This window comes from Castor canadensis, chromosome 15 (assembly GCF_047511655.1).
Source record: "Castor canadensis chromosome 15, mCasCan1.hap1v2, whole genome shotgun sequence".
Classification (NCBI taxonomy): Eukaryota; Metazoa; Chordata; class Mammalia; order Rodentia; family Castoridae; genus Castor; species Castor canadensis.
In genome coordinates, this window is record NC_133400.1 from 78,732,527 (window position 1) to 78,746,336 (window position 13,810).

The 13,810-nt window shown below is 35.1% G+C and overlaps 1 protein-coding gene across 1 annotated transcript in view; it reads right to left on the reverse strand.

The window, feature by feature from the left end:
• The window catches only part of Mrc1 (mannose receptor C-type 1), an 84,656-nt gene that overhangs the window by 41,670 nt on the left and 29,176 nt on the right, over positions 1-13,810 (reverse strand). The window contains exons 7-10 of the mRNA XM_020180977.2: positions 10,648-10,833; positions 7,456-7,613; positions 5,927-6,037; positions 20-135 (exon numbers count right to left, since the gene is read on the reverse strand). Coding sequence (XP_020036566.1) covers positions 20-135; positions 5,927-6,037; positions 7,456-7,613; positions 10,648-10,833 — 571 coding nt within the window. The remainder of the gene's footprint in view (positions 1-19; positions 136-5,926; positions 6,038-7,455; positions 7,614-10,647; positions 10,834-13,810) is intronic.

Consider the following 13,810-nt stretch of genomic DNA (forward strand, 5'->3'; position numbering starts at 1 on the left):
AATTAAAATAGTTACATACCTGTCTTCAACAGTTGTTAAATAAGCCTTCTCATTTTTGCATGTTTGGTTTGCTTCTGCAAATGTTGAAAGTGTGTGTCCAATCAAATAGCAGTAAAAGCCATGTCGTTTCCAGCCCTGGCATTTTCATGGAGCAAGGGACCAATGATAGATTAGCAAGCATATTTACTATAAAATAATATTTTAACAATTATTCACTCATGAAACACAAACTGATTAACTTTAGAATTGACTAAAGAAAATATGAAGAATTTTAAATATAATGAAAACCATATACAAGTGAATAAGGAAAATAGTAGAAAAAATATATCTCATATGCAAAATTACAAAACCAAATGGGGGCAGAGCAGTTATTCTCTTTTATTCTGGTGCAAACTATTAATAAAACATCCACTAAAGAAACCGAACACAGTGGCTAAGATTTCCATTCAGAATAGGTAACCAAGAAAATAGTTTAAGAAATAGCAAGCTTAGCTGTCTATGGAAGCCAATAGTAAATGGTGAAAACAAAGCTATATAGTTATATAAAGAATACACTTATATATCATCTGGCCATAGGAGAGCACTCATCAAACTTCAGGCCACATGATTTTATGTGGTTCCTTTCCATATTTCAAATACACAGAAATACTAGATAAAAACATAACAATAAATGTTAAAAATCCATGTTAGAGTATAAGAGAAAGGAGAAGAAAAATAATCAGAATACTGAGATTGTCATTGCTGAAGGATATATCAAATCTAGATTAATACAATATTTGGCCTTTAACCCACCTGAGGTAGGTAGTTGAGACTGAGAGGCTTTTTTATGAAGAGGATACCACCACAGGTAACTTTTTTGTGCAAGGAGAACCATAAAGCTCTAGCCACAGAACCCCCAAATAACAGTCTTGATATCTGCCTGGGGTCTGAGTATCAGAAAAAGTTCTTCAGTTTGAACATAAATGTTGAATCTGTGCCACAGATGGGTGCCAGTTCCAATTTTACACTATCCACATTATACAGGAATCCAAGACCAAAAAAAAATAAAGTAATATTTAGTCTTCAAAAGGGGAATCTCTTAGGCACTCAAAGTGAAATGCAAAACCACACAACAGAAATATTTCCATAAACCAAGCCATGTCAGACCAAGGCATTTGGAGCTGGGGTGGGAATGGAGTTGGGCAATAACTCATAACTGAAAATTAAAAGCTTCATGAGGAACTGTCCATTTTAAGGGCAATTCATTAACTTAAGAGCAATCTGAAAACCATAATATAAAAACAAATATGTGTACTATGCCCAAAGAACAGGAAGATCTAGGTAAAAATTAGAATTCTGGAATAGAAAGATGTAGTAACAAAGTTAAAATCTCAATGGTGAGATTAAAAATAGTAGATGGAGTTTTACATAGAATTAGTAAATTGGATGACTATAGCATAAAGAGATGAAAAAATACTGATAGAAAATGTATACATAGAATGGGAAGGTTGAACATCTACCTAGAAGATGTCCCAGAAGCAGTGAATAAAGTTAATGAGTGACAATTTCAAGAACTGAAAGATATATGTGAGGCCTCAAAATGAAGAATCCCACTGAATATCCAAACAGAATGGATAGAGTAAGTCCAAATCTAGATATATTGTAGGAAACACATGGAATGCCAAAGACAATGAGAAGGTCTTAAAACCAACGAGAAAAGACAGAATACTCACTTAAAGGAAGAAAAAGGGCAACAGTAGTAATAATGGTAATTCCAGTGCCAAAAATAAGGGTCAGGAGAAAATGAAATAATATATAAATTACTATCAGAAAATACTATCTAGAATCCTAAACTAACTTAGTTAAACTATTATTCAGGGTAAGGATGAATTTAAGACATTTTCAGACAAAGGCAGGAAGAGTTCTACTACTAGACCACCAGTGGGGAGAGAGGGGTTTTCTTTGAAAAGTAGAAATTGTAACTCAGATGAAAGAGGGCTAAAAAATTGACCAAAGAAGTTAATAAATACCTAGCAAATCCAGGAGTAATATAACTATTTGAGGGGTGGGAAAACAAAAAGAATGTAATAGGAATAATATAGTTTGGTTAATATTATCTTTCTAATGTCAATTACTGGATTATAAAAATATACTACAGTTAGATAAGATGTTATCATTGGAGGAAGCTGGGTGGATGAGGTGTTAGAATTCTCTGTACTATTTTTGCAACTCTTTTATTAGTTCTTATTACTTTTTATAAATTTTAAAATTTTATTTTTGACTTACATACATTAATGGGGTGACTTCATTGTGATAATTTCATACATGCATACATGATCATTTCTTTTCAGTCTAACATTATTTCAAAATTTAAAATTTAAAAAATGTATAAGTGGGATAGTAATCCTTATTTTGTTCAGGCAGCAAATAGAGATATTAAATTTTTACTAAGTTAGGAAAACATAATGCTAATCATTTAAAATAAACTACTAATCATTTAAAACTAGAAGGTATAATTTCCAAGTGTGAACAGGAGGGAAACAGAATAAAGCTTACTCAACATAACTAATGGGATGCAGGAAAGGAGTAAAAAGAAAGCAAAGATGCCAGAGTGCTAGAGCATGCAGCTCCAAATATATCCAGATACAAAACAAATCTAAACTCGTTTGTTTGCCTGTTAAAAGCTAGGGTTCCAAAAGAAAAAAAAAGGCTAGGGTTCCCCAAATTAAATTAAAAGTCAAAATGCAAGTATATATCTATGTATGTTTACAAGAGACCTATCTAAAACTTAATGATATAGCCACTTTAATGTTAGATAAAAAACAACTTTATGATTAAAAAGGCATTAGGAATGAAGAAGAGAATTACATGATAATTGAAGGAAAGATTCATCAGGAAGATATAACAACACGGCCTCAAAGCATATAAGGCAAATTTTTAAGAATGTAGGATAGTGAATATTACAATTATTAAATTTTATCTAATCAATATAGATGGGCACCCATACCCATCAATCAAAGAACATTCTGCTAAAGTTCACAATACAGTAAAACTAAAATCAATATTATCCCCCAAATATTTACAAACTAAAAAAAAATAGACAAAACTCTTCCGCCAAAAATCAGTGCTACCAGCCACGTGTGGTGGTACACATCTTAATCCCAGCACTCAAAGACTGAAACAGGAGGACTGCAAGTTAGTTCAAGGCCAGCCTGGGTTACACAGTGGTTCCAGGCCAGCCTGGACTATATAGCAAAACCCTGACTCACTGTCACCAAACTCTCACAAACTCCCACCACTGTGCTCTCTCTGTCTCCCTTCCTGCCTCCATCTCTCTCTCTCTCTCTTTCTCTCTCTCTCTCTCTTTCTCTCTCCTCTCTCTCTCTTTCTCACTGCAAAATGGATCAAAGAAATACTTAATGGAAATCCATGTATCATAATGATAGTACAAAAACGTGGTGGTTGACCCATGGTTTCAATTCCATCTTTTCTTTCCATATACTCCTAAACATTTATTTTAATTTCATATCTATTAATTGTCCCATGTGAAGGTCCTAGTGATATATTTTATAATTTGGGGTTTCAAATGCACCTGTGGGGTCTCTATACCCTAGATAATTACACATTTTATAATGAGGATTTACATTTGCATCTGTTGGGCAATTTGGAATATTGGCAACTCAGGACCACTTTATGCTGACTTTTTAGCTTTGGGTTTCCTACTCTGGCAGCACTGAATTGAAAACTGAACCCCCAGGTCTGTACGATAACAGGATTGTGGTTTTTTAATTTTTTCAAAAAGAGTGCTGTATACCACACATGCCCAAACACGTAATGTGCCTCATTTTCTGTGCTAGTGGGTAAATTTTTTTCCTACTTTTTCCAGTCCTTTGAGGAAGTCACCATCTTTGGCAAGTATATTTAAGCTGACCAAATTCTTTAATCTTTGGGTTTTTGCGTTCCTCTTTTTTCTAATTAGCACTATAATACTTCTCCTATAATTTCATTAGAACATAACAATAACTATACTTGACAAATGGTTGCTATTACTTCCTTTTATAATATCATCCTAATGATTAGATTTGGCTTATTGCCAGAGATTGCAGATACGTGACAATCAATAGAAAAATATAAAACTATTACATAGAAGCAATATACTGATTATTTTAGAAAATGTCAATAATATACAATTTCTTGACATTTTTATTTAAATTTTGTTTCATTTTGTTTTGTTTTTTGAGACAGGGTCTCCTCATGTAGCTCAGGCTGGCCTTGAACTTTGTTTTATCCTAGGCTGACCTCAAACTTGCGATCCTCTTGGCTCTGCCTACTGAGTGCTGGGATCACAGATGTGTCAGAATCCACAATCTCCTGTATACACATATGATTAGGCAAAGAACACGTAAGTGTGCTGGTAGTAAAACAAAGTGCACTGGCCTGGGGGCAGATGACCTGGGCTCTAGCCTCGTCTCTGTAGATGCTAAGAGAGCTAAATGGCTCATTTAGGCCATAGTTTCCAGAATGTAAAAATTAGGAGAACAATTTGATCATGGCTAAGACCTTTTGTATCTCTAACATTCTATTATTTCCTGGAATCTGCTCTATTCTTCTTTGTGGCATATTTGTCCAGTACCAAATTGTTTCACAAATTCTTGGTCTTATGATGTTTGTTATGAGACAATGCAACCACAACAGAACACTCCTGGAAAGACAACAGTTCCTATTTCATTTTTATTCAAGAGAAGTGAGAAAGGACAAAAGAGGAAGATAAGCAACTCAGCAATCAACAGGAAAATGATACATCAAAACCTACAAAACTATTTTTGCAGCTCCTTTATGCTTTTAAAAATTATTTTACAGACAATTTGCTCTGTCCTTTGAGAATCACAGGACATCCAGTGAGGTATTCCTAACTATTGTGGAGGTGAGGCTGAAGCACCGTGGGCCTGCATGACTTTATTCAGATTTAACGAGCTATTATCTGCACCAGTTGAAGTCCAGATGCCCTACCTCCCCTTGCAGTAAATTTCTAAGATATCTCCCCCTCAGAAGAAAGCTTATCAAAGCACCATAAGTGGAAAAAAATGACCAAGGACAATTTGTGGTCAGCACTTGAGGTTATCTACTGAGAACATTCTTTTTAAAAATTTTTTATTAGGATATATTCATTGTAAATGGGGGATTAATTGTGACAATTCTGAATAGGCTTACACTGCACATTGGTTAGATGGCCCCCACCTCCTTGACCCCCTCCCCACCCCACTTAAAGCAACTGCAAAAGGTTGCATTGTTGAAGTCCATCAACCATATTCCCTCACCTTAATCTCCTTCATTCACCCTCCCCCTCCCACAAGTACCCCACACGCATATTATACCTACTTTACAGTCCTGTTTTTCATTTTTAATTCCTAAGTCATTGTTCAAAGGGGTTTCCCCGTGTATCCCCCACTGTAAGTGTGCTTTGTTCAGCTTAACCCCTGTCATTACTCTCCCTTATCCCTTCCTTCCCACCCCCACTTTTTCAACAGCTTTCAATACAAATCATTATGTTCTCTACCTTGATGCTCTATCGTTCTCTTTTCCTTTCCCTCCTCCCCTGAGTTCCATACAGTAGATTACTGGGCGCATTCTTGACACCTCATGGGACCACAGACTACCAGTGACAGGGTAGCACCTGCTCCCATGACCTGCCTTTATCTCATTCCCCTCATCAGGTTACTTTGCGTGTGTCATTTTATTCCCTACTCTGTTTTCTAATTCTCATGACATTCTGAATGGAGCTACTGACCTGTATAACCCTATATTCACTGTAGTGAATCCCCAAAGAAAACTTTACGGACAATAGTGATACCAACTCAAAAGCACTTTCCAATGCCAAAGTAAAGCCTGCTGATTGATAATGATGGATGACCTTAAGTTTAAATCATTGTGTACATTCACTACTCACTTTCCGGCAGCCTCTTTGTTCTTCCACTGGTCCAGGGCCTTGAGTTTGTGATTTCATCTTGCAAACGTAATCAAGTAGCTGCTCACAGGCTCTATCTGCCCAGTACCCATCCTGCAGAGAGCAAAGAGAAATGTAAGTGGTTTTCGGTTGTTTGACTTTAATGCTTTTGTTTTCCCTCAGTGCTGAGAACTGAACCCAGGGCCTCCTACATGGTAGGCTACTGCTCCACCACTAAGCTACAGCCCTGGGCTGACACTATCTTCTTGTAATTGTGACTCTAAGAAGAAAAAGGACGACTCAAGGTTATTAAGGAAAAATGCCATCTATCAAAGGGAAGTTAAATTTCAAACATCAAATTTGACACCAGATAAACAAGTGTAAAGAGACTATAGCCCCAATATGATTTTAAATCTTAGATATCTGAGCCACTGTTTAAAAGATCTAAAGAGAACCTCCAAATGTTTATATATCCTTAAATTATGACACTCACAGGAGGTTTGTAGGCAGCCTCCTTTGAGTCATCCCAGTTAAATCAGAGTTAACTGTGTTTAAACCATCCAGAAAAAACTTCCACACCTCTCAAATCAAACTTTAAATCAAACACAAAACCCGGCCAGTTGTGGTGGTGCACACCTGTAATCCCAACTAGGCAGTAGGTGGAAGTAGGAGGATAGTAATCCCAGGCTGGAACCTGGCAAAAGCACAAAAACTTATATAGAAAATAAACTAAAACAAAAAACTAAACTAAAAAAAAAAAAACTTGAGATGTGGCTCAAGTGGTAGAGCACTTGCCTAGAAATTATAAGGCCCTGAGTTCAAATCCTAGTACTGGGAAAAAAAAAACCTTAAAACCAGATCCATGCATCCACCCATCTTCTTGATTTATTGATGACTGTTCTTCTGGACCCAAGACTCAACCTTCCACCTTGTTTCAGATTCTGCCCTCTCCTTCCTTAGTCATGTCATATTAAAATTACCCTCCTCTCCTTTCCTTAATAGCTAAATATCTTAGGGGAAAAAGAGGTTTTTATATTGCCTGCTTTTTATTATTTAGCTCTACTTGGTCTCAACCCACTGCAATGCAGAGTAACATAAATCATAAATTTGTTCTTCTACTCTCAAGATAACACTTGCTCTCAATCCTCAACATTAATGTTCCTACCCACCCTTTTAGCTCTGACTCCCTATCGCTCCTTACCAGGATGATGCTCTCAGATTGCTCCTGCCATATGTATATGTATGTATCTGGCACCACTTACAGCCCATCACAGGAAAAATATGAGTATTAATTTTGGTTAATTTTATCCTTAAACCAAAAGTTCCTGTCTCTTACCTTTGGGGTCTTCTTGAAAAGTTTGACTTTGCTAGAAAATTGAGAGAACCTCAAGAAATTGAATCTGAATCTTGGTTGAACTTTGATCAAATATCAACTTACCTAGAATAGGAACAATCTGAACAAACACATTCAGTGAGCAGGACAGAAGAAAAGTCCCCTGTGACTTTACTAGATGTCGGTAGAGCTGCCTTACCTTGCCTTTCATCACAACACAGTCTTCCTGCCTGTTGTTCTCATGGCTTGGCTCTCCACGAAGCCATTTGGTAAATGTTACAGGGGTCCCATCACTCCATTCAAAATACATTTGCATTCTGATGTCGTTCAAGCCAATCCACAACTCATCATTTGGCTCTAAATAGGAAGAAAAACCCAAAAAGTAGCATTTGCAAAGGTTGCTTTCCAAAGGTCAGTAGGGTGTTGAGAAAGGAAGGCATTCTGCTTTGTCAACACAGCTCTGCTCCCTTAATACCATAACTGTCATAAAAGATAACCCTCTTGGGTGTTAATATGACCTACATGCTATGGACTCAGCTGTCACTACATTTTATGACGTTAGTTTTAGGTGTGTGGTGTTTTCTTTGCATTGTAAATGTGACTGTATGTTTTAGTTGCACTATTACAATTTTATCTCCAGGAACTTGTGATAATGAAATTGAGGTAGGTCTATTATTATACTCTATCTTGTGAAGCTGCTTTTTTGTTACAAATAATTTACTATATCAGTGTACTTATATTGTTAGAAATGTAGTATCTTATGTGTATAAACCTATTTGACTACTATTAATGAATGTTTTAAAATAACAAATTTAAAACCACTTCTATTTTAGTGACTGCTGTTGTCAGAATAGTCTAGGTGCTTCTGATAAGGTTCAATCACTGTTTTAGGGGTGAGAATGATCCAAACAGCGAGAGAAATATAAACTGAAGACAGGCTGACTTCTGACGGCATTTATTAAGTCTATTTATATTACTAATATAAATGAATCTGTAATCATTTTCACCACAAAATGTTATGAAATACCAGCAAAACTCAAATATAGACTAAGGTTAAAATCAAAATAACCAATATTGAAAATCTGATCATTTTGTTTAGAAATTTTATGAAGAAAATCATTGCTTTTATAAGAAGTTACCATTCTAAAAAATCATAATAAAAATGGGATGAATTTGCAGTGATTGAAGTTCTAAGATTTCAAGGTTGTAAAAATAAGCATTTCCGAATTAGAATGACTAAAGAATATATAATTCAATATCTATTTAGTTTGCATCACTGGGAATTCGATCATGAATACTTGATGTATGATCTTTTAATGGTAAGTTGAAATTCCTTCCAAGAATTGTAAAGATGATATTTGGTAGCAAATGAGAACAATATCATACTCTATAAGAACTTTACTGACTGCGTTTCTTCCTCCTAAAAGTTGTCACTCAACTTTGCTTTGGAGAAGTCCTCACCTGGCCCCATGCCAGGTCCAGCAGATGTTTCCAGTGGCACAAATAGTGAGTGACATTGCCAGGATGACTCCCTTTCCTTTCACTTGAGTTGGCAGATCATGATCTCTGAGCAGCAAATAGAGGCTTCAAAGAAACCTCATGTACCCTCAAAGATTTTGGTTAAAGACAGACGAAAAATTAAATTCCCAAGTCCCACAATTATAGTAAAGTATTAAGAGTTTCCTATACATATTTTTCTCACTAATCTGTTATCCTCTTATGACTTTTGCAATTTCTAAGCACAATCTTTATCATACAAAAGCATATGACTGTAAAGTTGTTGAGCTGATTTTTATGAATCAATTAAGGAAGTGTGTTAGTTGTTAGAGCCATACCTTACAGGAGCAGATCTCAATTTAATCTACTTGTAATATGTTTCTAAGATTAAAATAAAAGCTAGCATCTCAACTAGCAAAAAAAGATTTTGAAGGCTTTTGATTTAGAAGCAGAAATCTTAATTTTTAATCTTCCACAGTAATCTTAATTTTTAATCTTTCTTTGCTTTTACCAATATCATTTTATTGTATTAAACAAGTAAATACTGTATTGCAATATTATAATATTGCAAATATTCTGTTTTTAATGTCTTCCTTTACAAATGGAAGGTTTCATAGTTCTTTTACTAATTCTCAAGCTAACTTTAAAAACAACCTTTGTCATCCAGCTTCCTCAAGTGATTATAACAATAAAAATATATGATTCTCCTATTACTGTAGTATGCTATAGAAAGTAGAGTGAGATTTGCATTTCATTCCTTTAGCATCTTAACTAAGCTGTCTCCCACTAATTCATTTGCAAACTTACTAGCTATTATGTCATAATAAACTTAAGTAACTATTATTCAGATATATTCATTCAGATATATACATTATTATCATTTAGTCTGAAATTCCCAGGTTTGCTAAACACAGAATAATTAAGAAATTGTTTACAGTTGTAGCAGGCTCTTTTTCTCAATGCTACACTCAGTGAGGTACACAGACCATGTTGTCCTTTGGACACAGGTGCTAAGCGTAGTAGTGTTTGGGGACCTTTTGCATCTTTTTCTACTATTCTCTTCTTTTTCTAGTGTTTGTTAGTTGCTTTTTTCTTCCCCTGCATCCCTGTCAATTTTCATGCAATATGTGTCAAGAAGCAGGATCCTCCATCACTACCATCATTGCTTCTTGCTTTACAGAGTGGAAATGAACAGCTGCAGCTTTCCAGCGTCCTCGTTGGTGGGAGATGAAGACAATCATTTAATCAACAAGAACTGACTGCACTGAGTCCCTTATCATTATGTTGTTTCTCAGGCAGGCTTCCCAAGTCATTTCACCTACCTTTATTTTGCTTCTGGTTAGTACATTTCCTATATTTTTTAATTATACACCTAAAATTGAGACATAAATTTCTTTACTAGATTTATTACAATACCTAACCACTCCAAAAATAATATCCCATTTCTTCCACTGATGGAAGCCCAGCAGTATTATCTGTATTAATAAAAAAAGAAAATTCAAAATGTGAGATAGTTCTTTTAGATTTATTTCTTGTGAGGTATGAGATTTTAAAAAGAAAATACTCAAACACATGAGTATTTCCAAAAATGAAATGTTTACAAGTTCAACACAGACATCTCTAAATCCAGATGATACATGCAAAAATAATGCTGGTAAACTACCCATAAACTGACTAGATTGAAAGGAAAAATTAATTATCTTTTAGTGATAAATATTATTTAAGTTCTATTTAACTTTCACCTTGTAGGCATGATTAGCATTTATTATTAAATTAATATTGTTCATTTAATTATCAGTCTTAATTTATTAAACTTAACACTTATTACATTTTCCAGAGACAGGTAGAGAGGAAAAGGGATCAGAGTCAAGCTTATCAGTGTAAAGTTCCTTACCATATCCTAGCTGGGAGAGAATAAAGTCAAATTCCTCTATGGTGTGGATACTTGCAAGGTCACCCCCTTCCTTCCTACAGGCTTTTAAGGCTTCTCTCTGGATCTTCTTCTCTTCTCTGTGAATCTTGTAGCAGTGACCTGCATATGGCCACCACTGGGTGGGACAGCTAGAAGGCACATCGCTTTCTAGGAAAAAAGAAAGACTTGAAAAAGTTAAGAGTATATTTGTTTAAAATTTGAAATAATATTTCCCATCATTCTAGATGTTTAAAAACTCATAGTTGTAGGTAAATAAAGGCAATTTTTTTGGGGGGGCAACATAGTCACAAAAGATACATTAGACACTCTATTTTGCTTGTGTTTGGACTAAAAAAGTTAAAAATCCCATCTTTTACTTTAAAATGAAGTCAAATTTCTCTTTTAAAAAACTGTAACTTCAACAATAGTACACTAAGATACAACATTATTTATTTTATCTACATCTTATCATCAACAAACCTTTGCTATCATGTGTTAAACCTATTACGAACTGTTTCAATACTAGAATCCTGAAAGTTTTGATATATAATATATCCTCTAAGATATTTCAACATACCTTTGTTTTCCCTGAACATGGAACTATTGAATTGCCAGAGGAAAGGCAATACTCATAATGTGTGGATGAAAAAGTTTAGCACTGAAGCAAGGAGGAGAATGTGCAGGGACACGAGTGCCACCAAAAGCCTCTGTAACCACAGTAGCACGAGCCAGTCATCTGTGCCTCTGAACTGATCCTCTACCATTTATTTGTTCCCAAAAGATGACATGTGTTATTGTGACTAGGAGAGCAATTTAGGTACCAACGTCCTTTAGGCAAACCTGAATTTGCCACAAGTTGTGTGGTTTGCTTAAGCAAATCATATTATGTAATCTGAAGCAGACATACATGTAAAACAAATTCAATAATATTAACAGTAATGCTAATGGTATTAAGTTACCCATCTTCACTGTGTTTTAAACTACAAAAGAATAGAGAAAACTTGCCTGCAAATGACAAATACCACAAAATTATGATTTGAGTAAATCAAGAGTCAACATCACCATTATTGCTATGAATACTATGGTCAAATTTCCTAATCTTGAGTATATATTGCAAAAATTCATTCTAACAGCAACAACCTGTGGTAAGGGACGGTAAAGATGCTTGAATGCTTGAAGGCAGAGACTTACTCTATTTATCCCTGTATACCCTTGAACATGGCATAGGGCCAGGCACATGGTAGGTGCAATGAGTATCGGTCAAGAAAAAAAAAACCAAAACTGAAGTCAAATTTGAAACATGGCAGCTTAATTTTACTTTTTATAGATACCTGTTCTATTTTAAACAGCAACCTACCAACATACCTTGCATAGAGAGGGACTGTATTACTCAATGAAGATCAATTTATGTATAAGCTTGATATTAAATGTTTTGAAATGTACCACTTTGGTAAATGTTCAATGTAGGGTACTTTTCTTTGTCATTCTTTTAATGAATCAATCCCATTTTGCCTTAAAATCAGACTGTCTGAAGTGTCTTTGCTCAAGCACAGAATTTTGTGCACAGTCATCTTTTAAGAAAGCAATCAGTCACTATGCCCTAATGCTCTTCTCATTGTAATAGAAAAAAATGAATGTTTAAAAAATTCTATTCCCCCAGGAAGGGGAAGTTAAGTGAGTACAATAGAAGGGATGAACTTGTTGAAAGTATACTGTATATATCTGTGACATTATCTCAATAAAAATCCTTATACTATTAAATGCAAATAAAAATAATAAATTCTATTCCCTCAATACAATTTAGATTCTGCACAATTTCAGTGGTTACCAGAAAAAAAGAATAAATTGTTAGCATAGCTCTGGAGCCCTCTGGTGGTATGTTCTAATTTTGCTGTCTAGGTAACTGAAAATAATGTCAGACAATGCTAAGAGCTTCAAAAACTGAGCAGATGACCTTTAAAAACATTTTAAAACATGAAAATGGCCAATTCAAGTAAAATGAAGGGGAGTTCCCTGGGTAACCACAACGGCCACTTGTTCCTCAAGAGAAGAAGCATGGTCTCTATAATGGAAGAAACAGAAGTGAGCCACACACATCATTTTAGATTTGCTAGTATCTAACTCAACATATCCTATTGCATTTTCAATATGTAATCCATTAAAATAGTGTATTTTACATTTTTTTCATGCTAAGTCTTAGAAAACCCAATGTGTGTATTACACTTGCAATATAGCTCAGTTCAAACACATTTCATTTGTACAAAAGCTACATGGGGGGTAGTGACCCGTAAGCTGCATAGTACAGAGACCTACAGAACAGGAGTGTGGACAATCAGGGCGTTGCTGCAAAGACTAACAGGATATGAGGTTGAATTCTTGCTCAGAGGGGTCACCAATCATAAATGCTGTAAAATTTGACTTCTGGGTTATTAGAGCTGATAGAATAATCAATCCAGACAGTACACAGAAGTGCAAAAACTACTGTCAGCAAATGAAGCGAGGAATGGAAGAGGGATGGAAATTTGCTGAGTACATGGCAAAATGAATAAGATCTCACAGAAAGAAGTTACTGACTTTCATGTGTTTCCAGTGAGGACCTTAAAACTGGTGAGTTTGAAGTCTTTCATTTGTGTGTATGAAAATAGAATAATGAAACTTGTTTAAAAGGGGGCTAGGGATAAGAAAGAGTAATAGAGGGATAAATCTGATCAACTTACATTCTATGCATGCATGGAAATATCACAATGAAACTCTTTTGCTAATTTAAAAATGATGGATAATAAGAAAGGCCAAGAATTTGACCCCCTATATCAGAGACAATAGAAAATAGCCTTTCTTCTCTTTCCCAAAATGGCAATTGCAAGTCTTTGAAAGAGAACTGTATGAGGGATTCCATGAAAGAATTATCCATTTCTCTTACAGGAAAAATAGAAGAGATGAAATGCAAAAATGACTGAAGTCTCCCTGAGACATATGCATCATCGTTCTGGAGTCTATTAAGTAGTCATGCCCATGGACCCTTACTCTTATCCACTAGAGATCTTGCCACATCCACATCTATTGAAATTACAAGCACACCTACACTTTGATCCAGCAACTCCCACTTCTAAGAATCTCATGCATGAGATGACATGTGTGTAAAGTT